The sequence below is a fragment of the Rhipicephalus microplus genome, chromosome 6 (assembly GCF_043290135.1).
Source record: "Rhipicephalus microplus isolate Deutch F79 chromosome 6, USDA_Rmic, whole genome shotgun sequence".
In the NCBI taxonomy this organism is placed as follows: Eukaryota; Metazoa; Arthropoda; class Arachnida; order Ixodida; family Ixodidae; genus Rhipicephalus; species Rhipicephalus microplus.
This window is the reverse complement of record NC_134705.1, coordinates 170,555,775-170,575,986: the sequence shown is the minus strand read 5'-3', so window position 1 is coordinate 170,575,986 and position 20,212 is coordinate 170,555,775. Positions and strand designations below refer to the sequence as shown.

Genomic DNA, 20,212 nt, shown 5'->3' with positions numbered 1-20,212 from the left:
CTTGAGGGAAATATTGTCAACCCAAGAAACCCCTTGGCGCTCGCGGCTAAAAGCATTAGGAATACCGGCACGGTGATCATCGCCTTTGATGGTTACAGGGTTCCAAATTTCGTCAGGTATGGTCTAATCCTGGTGAAGTGTTCACTTTACAAGAAAAAGATCGATATATGTTATGCTTGTGGCCGGCTCGGTCACAGAGCTGACGTGTGCCCCACCCCGGAAGAGACCGTGTGTAGAGGATGTGGCGAAATAAACGTGATTAAGGAATACAAGTGCCAATTCAGATGTGAACTTTGCGGTGGTCCACACCCCACGACGGACAAGATGTGCAGACAGCGTCACAAAATTCCATACGTTGTCAGAAGAAGATGAAGTGAAAGAGCAATGGCAGCCAACGCTGAAAAGGAACAAGCCGACAATCCGTTGAACCTGCACTCATCCGAGCTGCACTCCATGACATCAGCTCCAATGGATGACTCGAAGCCAACTGCAGCATCTCGCGGCAGGTCCAGGTCTCGAAATCGCTCCCGATCCAGAGGAAGGAGTGCATTTAAATCGAGAAGAAGGAGTGCATTCAGGTCCAAATCCGTGGTGAGGTCTGGGAATCGAAGTCCATTGGTCAACCCAGAATCCGAAGAAGTCACTGGTTCCACGTGGGCCGACAAAGTCCAGAGATTGGCAAGGACGGACAAGACGCCAACTACCAGAGGACAATCTTCCGACAACAGACAACTTGCCTGGGTCGATGGTGTGCGAACCGAACCGGTAAGTATCATGCTTTGCGACCCACCCCCAGAGCAAAGTAGGGAAATGAAGAGGTTTAAAAAAGAAAATGAAGAACTAAGGGAAATGAACAAAATATGCTTACAGAATTAGCAGTAATTAAAAAACTTTATTTAAAAAAAGTGAAACCAAGCAGGCCGAGAACAAAAACACGCCAAAGGAAACGCCAGTTCCCGCGCCTGTGAGTGATGGGGTCATGTCGGCTAAGCGCAGAGCCGTCGAAAGTAAGCTCAAGAATACTGAAACGCACATTGAGGAAATGAAACAAACACTAGCCTCATTTGCAGATAAAATGCAAAAGATCATGGACAGCGTCTCACAGTTGACGATGAGTGTGGGACAAATGCAGAGTACTATAAATGATTTTAGGGAAGGGCTTAAGGCATTTAGCGAAAGAGTGAAAAATCTTGAAGTGATGAGTATGTCCGGCAACGACAGAGCGCAGCGTGGACCATCGTTCCTCACAGCCCCCATTATTCCCCAGACAGAAGATACGAATATCCAATATGGCCCACACTAAAAGAGAATTTCGAGTGTGGCAATGGAATTGTGGGGGGTACAACAACAAACGTGCCACACTCCAGCAATATCTCAGATCACTACAATCTAAGCCGGATATAATAGCACTCCAAGAAACTGGGTACGGATACGTCACGCTGACTGGGTATAGAGCTATAGAGTGCAAAAACTATGGTAGAGGTTTATATGTGTTTGTAAATAGGCAGCTGACACACATCTCTCACGATCTAGGCATTCGGGACAAGAACAAGAGTATCTCATGGTGGAGGTATTAGTGCCGGTCTCATACAAAAATCAAAGATGCAACAGCTCATTTGTCCTCAGCATTTACAGTACCCCGAAGCACTACAAGCAACAATTCAAGGTAATTTTTGAGAAAGCTACGAAACTCGCGGAAGATAGGCCTCTAATCATATTAGGGGACTTCAACGCTGCTCATGAACTCTGGGGATATAGTGCGACAAACCCCTAAGGCAGGAATCTATGGCATCTTACTGACGAGAAAGACTTGGTATTGATTACGGATAAAGGGTATCCCACAAGAATCGGCAATTCTGTCTGTAGAGACACCACACCCGACCTAACCTTTGTCAAGAACATAGAGCATCCCATATGGACAAATACCGGTCATAACTTCGGCAGTGATCACTATGTTCTCGAGGTTACGCTGGAGGTTGAGAAAGGCCGCACTCAAAAATTTGGTGTTGTTGATTGGGATGGCTTTCGTAGAATTAGAACGCAAAGCGAACAAAATGCTACCAAACCAAGCTTGAAAGAGTGGTGTGAATCCATCAGGAATGATATCAAATTGGCCTCCAGAAAGCTTCTCACTGACGCTAACGTCGACGCCATGGATTCTAAACTAGCCCACTTATTTGAAGCAAAGCAGGCCATTACTAAATAATGGCAGACTCAACGACTGAATCGTAAACTAAGGAAGAAAATAGCAGAACTGAATAAGCAAATCGAACTGCACTGCACCAACCTATGTAGGCAGCAGGGGGATGAATTTTGTGAAACGATTGATGGGCAGATCAGGAACGGCAAAGCATGGAAACTTATTAAGCACCTCCTAGACGAGCAAGGCACCAGGTCCAACCAGAGACACTGTCTTGCCCGGGCCATACACACAGCCCTTAAAAATCAAGACAATGAAACAGTTACTAAACAACTCATAGACAAATACCTACCAGTCGCTCAGTAGCCAAACGATTTCCACGATCGGAATACCGGGGAGCCCCTCAGCCGGAACTGGATCGGCCCTTCACTTTATCAGAAATCAGAAGGGTGTTGAGTGAGTTAAACAGAAAGTCTGCCCCTGGCCCAGATGGATTCGCCAACAAGTCACTCAGGAATCTCGACGAGCCCTCTATTAAATCACTGACTGATTTTATTAACGAAGCATGGAATTCGGGTGAAGTTCCAGATGAACGGAAACTTTCTCAAGTCATACTAATACCGATACCGGGTAAACCTCCAAGTCTGGAGAGCTTGTGACCAATATCGCTAACATCATGTGTAGGAAAAGTTGCCGAGCATGCAATCCTCAACATGCTTAAGGATTTCTTATAGGATAACAACATATACACCTACAATATGTTAGGCTTCAGATCCTCACTATCTACTCAGGATGCTATGAAGCAGATTAAACACGACATTCTAGACGGATACTCTAGAGATACCAAAGCCATCCTCGGACTAGGCATGGAGAAAGCATTCGACAACATTAGGCACAAATACATCCTTCAAACAATAGAGGAAATTGGACTTGGATCGAAATTGTATAATTACATAAAATCTTTCTTAGGGGCACGTACGGCGAGGCTAAGGGTAGGAGACACCAACTCAGACGTGGTTGAACTCGGTGATCGTGGAACCCCTCAAGGCTCGGTGATCTCTCCCGTCCTCTTCAACTTGTGCATGATCGGCCTGTCGAGGAAATTGAGCAATATCAGCAATATTCACCACACCATCTATGCTGATGACCTTACTATATGGTGTGCTGGTGGTAGTGAAGGACAGGTACAAGATGCACTCACAGAAGCGGTGCAGACAGTGGAGGAATACTTGCGGCCCACTGGTCTCAGGTGCTCCCCACAGAAATCGGAGTTACTACTTTACAGAAAAGAGAAAGGGGGATACCTAAAGGCTGGAAGCCACTATCCGAAAGTGACATACATATATTGGCCGAAAACGTAGTAAATATACCCAGAGTTGACACGATGAGGGTACTGGGCTTTTTTTATTGATGCAAATGGTACGAATCACATGGCGCTCAAGAAAATTATCTTCAAGACAGAGAATGCATACCGGATGATCAAACGACTTGCAGGGAGACAAAAAGGCATGAAAGAGGGCAATCTCATCAGGTTGATCAACTCTTTCGTGCTATGTCACATTTCATATGCAGCTTCTATGTATAACTGGACAGAAACCCAACTAAAGAAGCTCGACGCGGTGATCAAGAAAGTCATCAAGAATGCACTGGGTCTCCCGCTTCGCACCAGCACTTAAAAATTGCTCAAGTTAGGGGTACACAACACGACTAAAGAAATTGCGAAGGCTCAAGAAAGGTTACAAATAGCAAGACTCTCTACCACTTGCACGGGGAGATCGATCCTCAATAGAATCGTGATCAACCCTGTCATAGACCAGGAGACGTACACCAAGATACCACAGGACTTTGCTGAGAGCATCGTCGTTCCCCCGTTGCCAAGAAATATGCACCCAACCTTCAACGTCACCAGAAGGGTAGCCCGAGCTAAGGCTTTAATAAAGAAGTTGGATAAAAGAGGCAGCGGGGCTTGCTTTGTCGACTCAGCCTCATCTAAAGACCGAAATAAGTTCGCCGCGGTAGTAGTTGACCACCAGGGCAGGTGTACCAACTGCGCCACAGTTTACACTTCCAAACCGGAAGTCACTGAACAGGTTGCTATCGCGTTGGCCCTGACGGATGATCGATACACCGAGATATACAGTGACTCAAAACCAGCCATCAGAGCCTTCAGCAGGGGCAGGATCACACCACAAGCAGTTCGAATTATAATAGTAAACAGGCCATTGATACACATTACATATATTGGTTCCCAGCGCACCTTGGATCACTCGATGACATTCCCATGGATCCAAATGAATCGGCCAACAGCGTTGCCCGCGAACTTACGGACCAGGACGCTTTTACACGTGGCTTTGATTCTGCTGGATTCGAAAATCTACAACGGGATACGCCCATGACATATAATGAAAAACTAAACATTACTACCTGGGGAGGAGAGAGTTTGCACCCCCTCACAGTAGACTAAACAGAGCACAAGCGGTCACACTTAGACAATTACAAACACAGTCTTATTACTCACCGGCACAGGTAAAAGAATGGTACGATATAAAAGATATGGATGTTGTTTGCAAGGCATGTAAGAAAGAAGTATGCACGCTTGATCATATGCTCTGGGAATGTGGGTCGCTTGGCCGTGGCATTTCCCGTGAACAATTTACAGGAATGATAAAGTCTCACGACCATATCCCCCAAGTCCTGGATGTCCAGTACGCCCATGACAGGGCTAGGAGGCTTGACCTCCCAGTCCCAACGTGGGATTAGCCAGGCAGGTGGCTATACCCTGTACAGGACGTGTAAATAAAGTTGTTTACATCCATCCATCCAGCCATCCATCCATCCAGGACGCCCATTGTTGGATCAATGGTGCACGGGTGGCAATCAGGCTGACCAGGCGTCGTCAAAAGTTTTCATTTTCAGAGAGAATTTCTAATCCTCTGTTATTTTTTCGACTATCTTTCTGCTTCTTTATTTCGATCCCTCACCAGTGTTTTTGCAGGCCACACCGGAGTGGTGAGTAGTGGGCTTGGCTCGAATTACCAGGCAAATACTCGTTGATTAGCATTAAAGTTCTTGCAGACTAGAAATTTTTTTGCGATCTTTGTTATTAAAAAGTCAGCACTAATTTTAAAAGGGCTTAAATCTGTCTGGTTGTCCCGATGAGGGAGTATTTCTCACCAGTTTTTTTTATCTCTCATAGGTTTCGTCGACAACTATAACACCGAAGTAGAGCCTATCGGAATATCCTGTTTTTCAGCCGCAGTCTTTCACCTTCACTTGCGCAGTCCGTGACACACTAGAAGTATTTGTTACTTTTCCTTATGTTACCAGAAGTAAGTGTAATAGCTGTAGCGAAGCCTCCGAACTCTGAAATGAGTCGAACTCTTGAGTACCTCCTAGTGGGGCTACCCAATAAGGACGCCGCTCGTGCTGAGGGTCCGTGCTTGGCCGTGACTGTCGCCATTGTCTATGCTCGCTGGTTGCCGGCTACTAAACGCCTTAACAAATTGGTGGAGGTGCTGCGATCCGCTTCGATGCCTTTAGAGCTACGATCACGTACCCTGCCATCTACCATGTCCCACGACGCCTCTCAGCAAACGCCTCCTCCTATGCCACTCCCTTGTCCTGGTGTTCCCAGAATCCGCGATCCACCCATCTTCACTGGCGCTGATGGCACTGACGTGGAGGACTGGCTCGCCATTTACGAGCGCGTGAGCGTCCCCAACAAATGGGGCGAGGACGGCAAGCTGACCAACTTGGTATTTTACCTTGCGGGTGTTGCCAGTCTGTGGTACAACAACGACGCGTCCGATTTTGCCACCTGGTCCGATTTTAAGACCGCAATCATAAACGTCTTCAGCCGCCCTGCTGTTCGCAAGCTGCAAGCCGAGCAGCGCTTCCGTCAACGTGCTCAGGAGGCTGGTGAGTCATTCACCAGCTATATTGAAGACGTCCTGGAGCTGTGCAACACACCTAATCACACCATGTCCGAGTCTGACAAAATCCTAAACATCATGAAAGGAATTGACAGTGATGCCTTCACGATGCTGCTCGCCGAAAACCCCGGCACAGTGGCTTATGTCATCACACTGTGCCAGAGCTACGAGGAGCTCCACCTTCAGCGTTCGATGACCCGACGCTCCCCACCACGAGCTGCATCGCTTGCTGGCTTGGAGGCCAGTTGTGACCAAGTGGCGTTGATGGCAGACCTAAAGGCCTTCATCCGTGAGGAAATCGTGCGTCAGTTCTCGCTCCTGCTCTTTGCCCACCAACCGGCTGTTCAACAAACGGCTACTACCCTTCTTCCACCCATCCGTCGAACGATTGAACAGGAAATAGCGGAGGTAATGTCTGCGTACCACCCCCTACAGGCTCCGGCTCCTGCGTCCCTGAGTTACGCGCAAGTGGTCGCCAGGCCACCCCAAGTCGTTCCAGCACCCGCCCCTTTGACCTACGCCGAATCTGCCGCTCGACCTCCATCCTTTGCAGCGGGTATGCCCGCTACTTATGTTCACGTAACCCCTCAGCCTCAGCTTCAGTCCACCATGCAGCCACTGTTCCGTCCATCGGCCCTTGCGACATGCGTGAATCCTACCCCGGTGAATAGATGGCGCACACCCCACAACCGGCCCATCTGCTTTGCCTGCGGTTACGCCGGTCACGTGGCCCGTTATTGCCATCGCGTACAGCCAACTCCAATTTCTTCACCTGTTGCTGGCCAACTCAGCCGTCCATATCACGAAGAACCGCCGCCTATGCCACCTCAATCTCACCCAGGTCCATCGCAAAGATCGCCGTCTCCACGACGTCGTTCCCTGTCCTCCAAGTGGCCAAGTGCGGCTGCTCATGAGCGGAACAACTAGTCGTCGCAGTCCCCGAGGCAAGGACTGCGATGCTATCGCAATCTGAAAGCCCTCAGAGCAGCCCCTCGAATGTCATTGACGTGCTTGTTGTCGGTGTTTGTGTATCGGCTCTTATTGACACTCGAGCTGCCGTATCAGTAATGGACGAAAAACTTTGCCGCTTACTTCGAAAAGTGACGGTGCCACTTTCTGGGTTGTCCCTCCGTACTGCATGTTTGCATCGTATTCATCCTACAGCAGGGTGCACAGCTCGCGTTGTCATTCAGGACGTTCTGTATGTAGCCCAGTTCATCATCATTCCGGCATGCTCTAATGACGTCATCCTAGGATGGGACTTTCTCTCCCGCCATGACGCCGTCATTCAATGTGCCGCCGCCGAAATCGAACTCTCACTCTTCTCAGTTGACGCCAGATGATTCTGAGCAAGATTCTAACGAAAGACGATACAACAGTGCCTCCAAACTCGACGACGGCTGTGTCTGTCTTTTGCGCCGGTCTCTCCGACACCATTGCACTCTTTTCACCATCTGACCGCTCTTGCAGCAGGAAAGAGTTGTTAATACCTTTCGCGACCGTGCAGGTCAACCAGGGAACGCTGATATTTTGGTAACCAACCCGTCCCCGTACACTGCCACCTTGCTTCGAGGGGAATGTCTCGGCAGAGTGGGACCAGTCGACGACGCACAAGTCCTGGACCTACCCGATGACATGCGCTGTCTCAGGTCACGTACCATCAATGCTGTTTCCACTTCCGATTTGTCATCTGCTGAAGTATTTTGCCCCTCCATCGCTGGCAACCTTACAGCGGTACATCCCGCGCAAATGAAATGAAAAGGGGACGAAAAGATAACTTGCCCCTGGCAGGGACTGAACCTGCGACATTCCTATAACGCGTGGAATGTTGTATCAGTGCCTCCTTTATAACAGGAGGCACTGGTTGAACTAAGTCAGCTGGCAGCTGGGAAATAATCACTCGCAATCTACCTGAAGGCACCAAGTTTGCCCAAATGAGGTCTTCACCATGAATGCAAAAAAGTGCAAATTTAAGGGCTCGTTTTTTTAAAAATTATAAAGATCACTCAAGCACAATCAAAGAGGAGGAGGAGCAAAAAAATAAGACAGGAAGGTCAACCAGAAGAGCGCCCGGTTTGCTATCCTATGCTGCGGGAAGCGGATTAAGAGACGACAAGTTGGAGAGATAGAAGGAACAAGACATAAAAATACACGTGGTCTTAAACTACACTTCTGCGTTAGATGGTAGTGGACGTATAATTTAAGACGTATCGTTCTCGACTGTAGATGGTCGAGTCATGTTGTCAACTGATGGCTCGTAGGCACTAGACATAAAACGTAAAGTACCGGCTGTATAAACTCAAGATGTGGTGATTTTAGCCTGCGGTCAAACATGCCAAGTGTGTTTAACAGTTATTGAAACACCATAAGGATTTATTGGTCATATACTGTCATTATGTCAATCGGAGACTCAGGGTTCACTCTCGCTGATGTGCTCTGTGAAGCTGCATGTCGCTGCCACTTGGGCAACGAAGGCCAAGCTGCGTAAGGTGTGTGATTCATTGATTTTCATGATGTAATGGTTTCTAGTTTTCATCAGCTGCCGTAGATCCTCGAGGCGGCGTCTTCGACAATGTAAGTGAAGTGGAATTCACAGCAACCATTCCTTTTGTTGCCGTCTGTTTCATAACAGCCATCTAGAATCTGGGTGGGAAGAAAAGTAGTGAAAGAATGCATCTAGTGGGCGCCATAGATGCAGAGACATTACTTATTTCCGATGTACTTGGGCACCGATGGCGCTGATTTATGACATTTGCGGCAGTCTCTCAATGCGATTGATGGTTTCTTGCCACTCGTCTCAATATAGCTCTCTTATTTTTGATTTTTGGGCAATATTTTGAGACAGTTTTCTAGGGAACATCACAATATAAACACTTTAGGACACTTGTTTCACAACAGTCCACAGAATGGGCTTGCACACAACAAGATTATTCGTGCTTATCTTTGCGAACATTTTACGCAGTTGTGATGTTGCGGTGGCTTCGGCGCAAAAGGTCTTACAGGGTGTCGGAAGTGGCCCGCTTTTATTTGCAAAAGTGGAGAGCCACTTTAAAATTCATTTTGAAGCAGCAGACATACCCTACCAAGCAACCCTGGTGATGACACTAGCTCCATCATGCGGGCTTGACCTGGTCACAAAAGTAGAATCTAGGAATGACAGCGTCAGCATCGTAGATTACACGGGTGACAACATTGGTGCCCATCGGAATGTAGGAGCAGACGCTGATTCCATCGAGCTCTGTAACGTTGCATAGCATTCAGCGAGCAGCGTGCGAAACATAAATCGCCTTGACGTTATTACGCGGGTTCACTCTGATGTCGATATTTTTATCTGAAGTGAGTCGCTTGGGCAGTGCCGAAACGTATTGCCTGTCGAACCACTTCATGTTGTCAGTGGGCTGAGCAGGAGCACAAATTACTCGCGGCGCTGTTCCATTCAGTGTGTTCGGCGATGAAGAGGTTCTGCTGTTACGTCTCTCCAGCTAATAGCTCGTTAAAAATTCGAACTAATCAGAGGGTTCCTCACCTGTCAATCAGTAGACATCAATATCATCACTGTCGCAGTAGAGACTCACCCACTTCCTGGGCGTGGTCGCCGCTGACGGTGCTGGGACGGTGACAGTCGCCGCTGACGGGCAGATACCCGAACTGGTCCAAGTTTATCACTGATTAACGCACAAGTAGCTTTCACAAGATGTAAGTATTAGTGCGCAAAAAAGCAAGACATACCAGAAGGGTGGTGCCAAGGAAACTATAGGGGATGTTATTAGAAATAATGGTAATGTAAAGGTCAAGAAAGAGAAGTAGACGAAATGATAACTCACCACTTGCAGGTATGGAACCTGCAACCTCCGAATGACGCACCCGATGCCCTACATCCTGAGTTACAGCGGTGTTCTCACGTCACCCAGTTTGAATGTCCATTTATTCATGGAAGTGTTGGCGCCGGGTTTCAAATATTCCCATAATTAAATGCACATGCATACCCAATAAAGTTAATAGCCAGTGACCGCCGCTGTAACTCAGTTGATAGAGCATCGGACGCTTCATTCGAAGGTCGCAAGTTTGCTCTCTACTAGTCGCTAGTTATCTTGCCATCTACATTTATTTCTTGATATGCGCATGAGAAGTGATTGTAATAACAAGCCCTATACAATCGTTGGTATAATTTTACGTTAGTTCTTCATTTCACATTCGTAGTCACTTCCAATAATATTTCTACTGTCAACAATATGATCATTTCTCAATTAATGAAATGCGTAAACAATACTCACGTAGGCACTTGCGCTGGCATTTCTTTTCCGATTCAAATTGATTTTCGTTGCCACCACACCCTCCATAAATAAATATCTTACATACTTCATCCCAGAGGTCAAAATACCATGTTGGTATATATGCCTTACAAACGCCAGTTTCGGGAGCTTTCTGACAAATCTTTGGAAACTTTCTATTGTAGCCTGGAAATAAAAAGAAAGTTGATATGCGTAAAAAAGCTGCACCTCTGATATTCCTGACTGAAAGCTTGCGGCACCCTAAATTACTAAACTATAACCTCGACGTATGTGTCCCGTCAGATAACAAAGATATGTGCCGCGCTTCTTAGCCGAGGTGATATGATTGTACGCGATAAGCTCGTCACTTCACCCAAACTATGCCCTGCAGTTCAGGCATCAAGTATGCATCAAGTTTGCCAGAATGAGACCTTCGCTATATATGAATGAAGGAAAAAAGTGTAGACTTAAGGGCTCGTTTTCTTTTTCTTAGACACCATATAATTGAGAGATAACAGACAATGATACCAAGAAAAGGATAGGGGATGTTAGTAAAACTTGAGCTTTTCAAAATGAGCTCTCTGCTTTCGCCTTTTATTTCCGGTTGTTTGCGTCGTCTAATATAACTGTTACATATAGGATGCTAATAAAAGTAATTGTAATGTAAGTGTGAAGAAAAAAGTGGACGAAAAAATAACTTGCCACCCGCAGGTACTAAGCCTGCAACCTTTCCAATCAAACGTCTTATGTACTAGCACTGAGCTACGGTGCACGTGGCTCTCATCCCCCTGTCCACATAATACGGTATATATGTGCATAGAAACGTGGGGCCGTCGAAGATCGCAGGTTTGGTCCCGGACGGTGGCAAGTTATCTTTTCGACCACTTTTCTTTCTTCACATACATTACAATTTTCTACTAACATTCCCTATACTTTCCCTGGCATCATTGTCTGTTAGTTTTCATTCTATTTTTTCTAACAAAGAAAACAAGCTCTTAAAATTACATTTCTAAAGGGTACGCAGTGTGTTGATCGAGCGTTTGGTGTGCTTCTGGATGAACGTATGGAAAACAAGAGGAGCGCGCGGAACTGCTTTTTCAGTTTATGAGATACACATGAATAATTTATCAGATAAATAAGATTATACACAAAATATACATGATTGTAATTGACAGAATTTCAAAGAAATGCATTTGATGTAGATAACGCAAACAATAGCAAACTACCAGCATGTGCTATCATAATTATCTACTGTTCCGCTTAGAGCGTTAATAGAGAAAAACGGAATGTAACGTTAGTCCATCTGTCTGTCTGTCTGTCTGTCTGTCTGTCTGTCTGTCTGTCTGTCTGTCTGTCTGTCTGTCTGTCTGTCTGTCTGTCTCGAATTATCGTTCTCCTCTCACACTGAGCCCCACACGCAGCATGCGAATCCTCGCCACTTAGTAATCAATTCACGTACATTGACATCACAGCACCATCTAGTGAACATTGTGAGAAGCAGCTGGGGTGGCTACGACGCACAATGGAGCAGGAACTGAGCCACATCGTAAGGAGCTTCGACCCTAAAATATAACACTGCAGCCACCTCAAGTCACACTAGACAGTCGGGCGATATTGGTAAAACCAGGAACAGTGGCACAAGGTGATTGGCGACCTATGAAGTTAGTATGAGGTAACCAGTAGCGGCGTGTTGTGTGTAGCGGAATAAATGCAGCTGATGCAGAGCGCGGAGCCGGTTCCCGACCCGTCAACTAACGAAGCTGATCGGTTCTGCGAAGGCGAACACGGAGACCGGTGCACTGGAAATAAAGGGGACTCCTTCGTTTACACGGTTCACGAACTGAGCCGGCAGGGGTCACCCCCGTTTGGGACCAGAAGAAGAAGGCTTACTCGGAAGAGCGTCCGGCAAGAAGCAGGCCAGGCGCCGCCGTCTGAGTTTAAGTTATTGTTGGCATGCCCGCGTGTTGAGAATGCCGAGGGGACACGACCACTGGGTTGACCATGGTGGCGACACGGAGACGAGCTTATCCTACCCCGCTATACGTTATTACCGAGTGTTGTTGAAATGGCGGGGCGCCTCGCTGTCGCATGCACACCTGGTAAACGCACAGAGCCCAATGGTGTACTCGCCGCTCTTAAGGAGGCTTTACGAAGCAACATTAATGGAAAGAGATGACGGGGCTTGAGTGTGAGAATGTTTACCGATGGAGGTCGGCCTGGTATGAAAAAGAGTGTGACATGGGGAGAACCTATCTCTCTCGTGTTGTATTTTGTAACGTGATTTTTATCAATGCGGTGCTTGTTGTGAAAGTGTTTTTGCGATTGGTTGTGGCGATCCAAGCCCACATTTGTGATTGGCTTGTGTGGAGACCCTTTGTTCGACTGAGGGTTGAAAAGAGGATGTTTCAATCTGAAATGGAACAGTGGAGGTTCAGGCTTAGACTGGGGCACATGCCTGAGGCTGCAATAAAGCGTCTCTTCACCGGACTACTACGGTGCACTTGAGTCATTGAGGGGACGCATTCCGAACCTCAATCATCTTCCCTCCTCAGCTAGTGTAGAAGCTAATTGAGGAGGAGAAGGAAGTTATCTTATGATTTCATGACTTTTTTAGTGAACGAAAGCAGTTGCACACGCTAATTCTTTGCTATCACTATGCGAACTTGTCAGTTCTAACCCGTAACTCCACTGACTCAATATAGTAGTGTCACGCCAAGGAAAATAACGTTTGTTATCAACATATGCCTCTAATCAACCAGTGCAGATGAAGTATGAAATATAATATTTTGATTACCACAAGAAGGACATGCTTACCTTTGTCGATCGTGTTATTGAAATTGTGAGAAGTAGAACCAACATTGCTCCTACTTCCCCGTGGGGATCCAATGTGACTGCCACCTAAAATGGGGTAGTGTAAAAATCACTAATTAGGGAAAATATTTACTTATAGCAGTGAAAGTGCAATAAGTTTATAGTGACTTAGTCATATTTGCCATAATCATGATGTCTTTTATGGCTAGTCGTCTGATTGAACGATCAGAGTTTTCAAAAACAAATGATAAGTAAAGTGGCAGCACACAGCGGAATGATATATGCATATCCTGAGCCTACAACTTACGATGGCCAGCTTCCATAGCATGTTATACGTTTGCGACAGGTAAAGTATTAATGTAAATAATTTGGGTATATATAGGATGATGCAGTACGTCATAAAAAGCTCAAAAACACATAAATTGTTCACATTTGAACTAACAATGCTCCCGAAAAGATCAAATATGATAAAAATCTTGAAAACTTAGGCATGTTGAGAGCGTTCAAGACGTCATTTGTGTTTTTCGGGCCGCGTCTTTCGTGAAGGTTAACGTAAAACGGCGCTACTTTCTTGACTGACGCTTGTCATCCCCGACAAAGCCAGAATAAGCGCGACGAGCTACGTAACACAAAAATTATGAAGCATCTTCTCGAACGGAACCCTGATGGGATGCGAAACAGCAGCGGTGCGCACGGCGTTGACCCGGTTCAAACGGGCGTCGACGCGGGTGCTGCAAAATCGATGTAGCGTTCACTCAAGTAAACATTTGTTTGAAACGCAAATACATGAGAGGTGGGTTGATTTTTGTGTAATGGTGTCATCCATTAGCAGATTCGGAGCACTTCCGTAATACTTTCTGCTGCTCCATGTGAAGAAGGTCTCTTCCATTGGCAGATTTAGAGTGGTCCCTGTATATTCCATTGGTAGAGTTGGAATATCTCCATCGCGAGATCCACTCCACAAAGCAACTTTTAGGGGCGAAGCTCCTTATAGAAGCACCCAGTTGTCCCTCGTATTCGTAGTAGTAGTGTGTAACAAGTATAACACTTTGACATCCAAAGTGGTGCCGGTGAGAGAATTTTTCTGTGCGTTGTTGAACAAAAAAAGATAGTGCTCAATGTACAGTACGGTCCACTTTTGGAGGGCACACGGCAACGCGTGGATGGCGGCCCACGTGGCGCAAACTAGCGGCGAGATTTGTAAACACTGTGCATGCGCATAGACGCGAAAGGGCGGGGCTCACCGCCTTTCCTCTGCTACTTCCCACTTCGGCGCTTGCCGTGCGCTGGATACAGCGTTCCAGTTCCCCACTCTCCCTGCCCCTCCCTGGGCAATCAGCGTGCAGGAAAAAAGTGCCTGTCGGTTCTTGTTGTGCTTTCTCGGCAGCTTTGTAGCGATTCTATTTATGGCCACAGCAGCCGATTTTAGATAACATGCGAAATGCAAAGAAAAGCCACGTGCTTATAGTATTTAGAAACATGTTAAGGAAACACATGTTTGCAAATACTTCAATGTATGCCACTACGGCGTGACAGTGAATAATAAAGCTGTTGTGGATCGCAATACGCAGCAAATGTTAGTTCTAACTCGCGCTACATTTCGTTTTCTTCGTTGAAGCGAAAACGCCAGAAGCTCCTTATTTCGAATATGCGATAGCGTTCACTTTTTCGAAAATCTATATTTTTCAACAATACGCGAGCTGAAAAATGTTGTACGTAGAACACTATAGAGTAAACAACAAAAAGTTAATTTCTCTAACTTAGACAGGTTGATTGAGGTCAGATCTGTAGCCTCGAAACACTTGAATAATGCAAAGTTAATGGAACACACCCGAGTCCTTTGGAATGCACAATAAAATGCCAATCTATGTAAGCAAAATAGGACAATACGCATGGCAGAACTTGTAAATGCAAAAAAAGATATTCGTAATGCCGATGATTGCGCTGTTAATGAGAAAGTGGCCATTTCGCGATAGCAGTGACATCACGCTGGCTGTATTCTTTGGTGTACAGCTCGACTATTCGAAGCCTTTCGTCCTCAGGTACTCTAGCCATGCCGCTTCTAAGAACTAGCTCCGCCGAAAATGTGATCAGCGAATAAATATGCCCCCAGCTGTGCAAGTTTTTGAAAGCGATAACGAAGCCCATCACTCGCGTAGTCTAATGTTTGTGCTCACCAAAAATCTTATCGTAAGCTTTTCAAAAGCCGTTCGAACCAGCCAGCCGCTTTTGATAACAGACATGGAAATTGATGGTCGATGAAGCGAGCGCAGCAAGATTGTCGCTAGTGCCCGCCGAGCGTAGGGTGGGGTAGTAGCAGACGACGCGGGCAGGTACCGCCCTTGCGATTCTGCACGCATGCTCCGCGTTTCTAAATCTCGCCAGCAGTTGGCGCCCCGCGGACCACAGGCAGCGTGCTCGCGTGTTCCCCCTAACAGTGGACCGTACTGTACATGCCAATGGCTGCTAAGGAGAATGAGAGACAGGAGCATTCGGCTTTTAGTTAACGCGCACGCTGCAATCTCCATTAGCAGCCATTGGCATCTACATTGAGCATTATCTGACATGAAAAGGTTGCCATGTTATACTCGCTCGGTGTAACCTCCTTAGTTGTAGAAAGGTTTACCGAGCGTTGGGCCACAGTGCCATGAATACAGTGAAATAGTATATACCATCAACTCGAGGTGGTCAAAGATGGGAAGTAGACCCGAACCGCAAGCCGTCAGAAAGTGTGCGTGTGCCACCCCCAAGGTCAATCTAAACAGGTCGCGAAAGTAGCAACAAAAAGTGGTCTCAAACCCATTGCGACAGACCTGGACCTCCTCTATTTTTTCTGTGTCTGTTGCACCACGCCCCTTCCCATTGCTCTACAATTGACACTCTATTTCTCCAAGTGACCAAGTAGTGGTGCCAGGTTATCACCCAAGGTTCAGTTCGGGCTGTCACGGTGGATGGACGTGTTTTTTGAGCGCTCCGGATCGAGTGCACAGATAAGTGTTTTTGCATGTTTTGAGCTTGTCTTTATATTTATAAGGCAGCGGTTGAAATTTTCGTGGCACTTATTTTATGGTACGGCTTTTTCGGGGGCCAGTCACCAGGTATTTATTAGTTGGTGCGGGTGTGTGTGTTTTAATTTTTTGTTGTTTTTTCTTTTGCCACCCCGTGGGGGAGGTGCGCGTACATTGGAGACGCAAATTTTTGTAGTAGAGCTTAGGCTTTCTTTTTTTTTCGTAGTGCAGGGCTCGAGTTTAGTAATTATCGAGTATAGGGACAATTGGTGTCAGAAAGACATGGTTAAAAAGATTGTAAAGTGTTCAGGATGTGGAGTGGGTTTGAAAGTGAACCCAAGCGCAGAAGCGGACAGAGAAGAGGCTGACGTGAAGTGTAGGCAATGTGAGGTCGAGGAAAAAATGGAGAAAATGATGGTTGCCCAGAGTGAACTGCTGATGAGAATCGCCGAGCTCGAGACTGCGTTGGCGACAGAGCAAGAGAAAACGAGGGCAACGGGAGAAAGACTGAAGTCCGCAGAGGAAGCACTAGCGAAGCTGAACAAAGGAGCGGCCTACGGAGAGAACAGTAGGGAACCGGCAACAAGAACGGTGGAGAAGGAAGAGCAAGCAAGTTTGGAAAAAACAGGTATAGCCGGTTCAACTGTCGCAAGGCCCAGCTTCAGCGAGGTAGTGGTGGGGCAGGGAGAGAACAAAGCAGCCGGCGTCACAGGTACAAGTAGCCCCCAGGTGCATAACGCTCCAGCTGAAAAGTCACAGCATGTGATAATCGCCGGGGACTTGAATTTAAATCGATGCACAGAAGCCATAAAAGAGAGGGTAAGAGGTGACAAGAGGATTGCAGTAGGGGCGTTCCCAGGACGCAAGCTTGAAGCAGTCATGAGGCAAGCGAGCGCAAAACTCAAAACAACAGCTGAGAGACGAAACCTCGTGATAATTTCAGGCGGTTTAAACGATGTCTTAAATGAAGATACAGCAGGACTAGCAGCCACACTGGCGAAAGGCGTCGATGACATGCGCGCCACTTCTTGTAAGGTACAGGTAGTGATATGCACGATACCGGAGGTACCGGTGCGTGATAGCAACCTGCAAAAAGCGGTTGTCAACGCAAACCAAGAGATATGGCGGATGAGTCGAGAGAAAGGCTTTAAGGTGGTGTAAATAAACAGAGAGGTACATAGGTCGGGTGGTTTTCAACGAGACAGAATTCACTTAGATGGGCGGCTAGGTCATGAGGTGGGTTGGCGACTTGCAGGACGCGCAGTAGGTTTTATTGGGGGCAAGCGAGCCCTTCGGGGTGCAGGATAGCTAGTAATGAGGAAAACAACCAGGGAGACTCTTCGACTGGTGGTATGGACAGATACGATTCCAAAATGGCCCCAATATCTAAGATAGGTAGAGTCCGGGGCAAAAATAGACGTAGCCACGAGCGCCGAGCCAATTTTCAGACATAGGGTATATTAACATGCAGGGTGGTAGGAACAGGCTGCAGTGGGAAGAGATAAAAGAACAGCTAAGAGAAGAGAAGCCGATGGTATACGGTTTTGTAGAAACACATCTCAGGGACATGGAACAACCTCCGAACTATCCGGACTACGCGTTGGAATATTGTAATAGAACAGAAGGCAGCAGAAAGGGGGGTGGTATTGGGGCATTCATTCATAAAAGTACAGACTGGCAAAGGGTCGAGCAGGAGTGCAAGGAATATTTATGGCTAAAAGGGAAAGTGGCTGGTCAAATGACACTCCTTGGTTTCGTGTACTTGTGGACGGGAGCAAAGGCCAGAGAAGAAAACCAGGCAATTGTAGAGTGTATATCAAAGGACATTCAGGAGTTAGGAAGAGTGTGCGAGATAATTATACTAGGAGACATGAATGCGCACATAGAAGATATAGATGGGTATACCGACCCGACAGGCAAAATGATCATGGATATGTGTGAAAGGCTTGATTTGATCATTTGCAACAGTACCGAGAAGTGTGAAGGGCAAATAACATGGGAGGTAGGAAGGCTGCAGTCGACGATAGATTATGCACTGATGTCACATAGGATGTATGATAAGCTCAGGGGATAAGCACATAGAGGAAGATGGCTCCAGACGTCTGTGTAGTGATCGCAAACGTATCAAGCTAAGTTTTGGAAGAGCAGTGAAAGTGGGAAGGAGACAAGATGAGCAACTACAGGAAAATGTTTATCCAGAAAGGCCAATTGAAATAGCCATTAAACAAATTGAGAAAGTAATCACGGTGGATAATAAGACAGTGTGGACATACACGAATCTAATTAGACTCTTTGAGCTAGAGCTTGCTAAGGCACGTGACAAGTCACCCCGGGAAAGAAGACACAAACCCAAAAGTTGGTGGGATGAGGAAGATAAGAGAGCCATAGCAAAACGTCAGGAAGCCTTTAGGGAAGACAGACACGCTAAGCAGCTGGGTGAACCGACAGATTATGTTGAAAAAAATGGGAAACCTTTCTAAGCTGTAGAAAGAATGCATCCCTTCTGATCAATGAAAAGATTAAAACAAAGGGAGCTCAGTGGCTGGCAGAAGTACATAAAAAAGATAGAAAGGCAGCTGCGAAATTTTGGGACCATCTAAACTCCCTGAGAAATGAGATGAGCCTAGAGCAGAGTTTTATAAATACAGCCCAAGGTGCTAGGCCAGAAGGGGACGAAGCTATTGAATATATTCGAACAAGGGTGACAGAAAAATTTCAACAAAGAAGTACTTTATGCACTACAATAGACAAGGACGAATCAAGTGGTGCAATGGCTCCATTTTCACAACGAGAGCGGGAAAGGGCTGAGAAAAGGGTTCCTAGTAGTACATTCACAGGCCCAGATGGCATTCCAATTAGGCTGATAAAGACATTAGGTTCGAAGTCTAAGCAGGCTTTGAGAGAGGCAATGAGCACAATAATAATCGATGGTGAACTTCCCGATGGATGGAAACTTAACAGGATGAGCATGATCTATAAAGGAAAGGGGGACAAAGCTGACATAACCAACTACCGTCCTATAACAGTGACATCAGTGGTCTACAGGCTGGCGATGCAGATTATAAAGGAAAGACTGAAGGCATGGATAGAGGATGAGGGGTGCTGGGGGAACTGCAGAACGGGTTTCGGAAACACAGGAGGTTGGAAGACAATCTGTTCTCACTGACGCGGTGTATCGAAATAGCAGAAAAGGAACACCGGCCCCTGTGGCTAGCATTTTTGGATATCAAGGGAGCGTACGATAGCGTGGTTCAAGAGGAATTGTGGGGAATACTGGACACACTAGGCGTGGAACATGTAGTCACTAATCTTTTAAAGGTTATCAATAAAGGTAACAAGGTAGCTATAAAGTGGGAAAAGCAGGTATCTAAGCCTGCAGAGGTGAAACGGGGGCTTAGGCAGGGGCGCCCCCTGTCACCCTTATTATTCATGATGTACCTACAAGAATTAGAGGCAAAATTAGAGGGAAGTGGACTGGGCTTCAACCTCTCTTTAGTCAAACAAGAAAAAATTATTGATCAGGCACTACCAGCATTATAGTACGCAGATGATATAGTGTTAATGGCCAACAACAAGCAAGATTTGCAGAGATTGATGGACATCTGTGGTAATGGGAGAGAAAGGTTAGATTTTAAATTCAGTAAGGAAAAATCAGCAGTCATGATTTTCAATGACAACGAAGGTAGTGAGCTTAGAATACAGAAGGTCACGCTAGAGATAACAGATAAATACAAATATCTGGGCTTATGGATAAGCGATGGGACCGAGTATCTGAGGGAACACGAAATATACGGGACGACTAAAGGTAATAGGAATGCAGCAGTCATGAAAAAAAGGGCACTGTAGAATTACAATAGGTATGATGTTGTGAGAGGAATATGGAAAGGGGTCATGGTTCCTGGGCTGACGTTCGGCAATGGGGTCTTGTGCATGAGATCAGAAGTTCAAGCAAGATTAGATATCAAGCAACGTGGAATAGGTAGGCTTGCTTTAGGAGCTCACGGGAATACACCTATTCAGGGAGTACAAGGTGATATGGGATGGACATCA

The 20,212-nt window shown here is 46.4% G+C and overlaps 1 protein-coding gene across 1 annotated transcript in view; it reads right to left on the bottom strand.

Moving 5' to 3' along the window:
• Positions 1–20,212, bottom strand: part of LOC142765046 (amblin-like) — a 45,263-nt gene that overhangs the window by 13,235 nt on the left and 11,816 nt on the right. Inside the window, exons 3-4 of the mRNA XM_075865609.1 lie at positions 13,158–13,241; positions 10,347–10,529 (exon numbers count right to left, since the gene is read on the bottom strand). Of these exons, the coding sequence (XP_075721724.1) occupies positions 10,347–10,529; positions 13,158–13,241 (267 nt within the window). The remainder of the gene's footprint in view (positions 1–10,346; positions 10,530–13,157; positions 13,242–20,212) is intronic.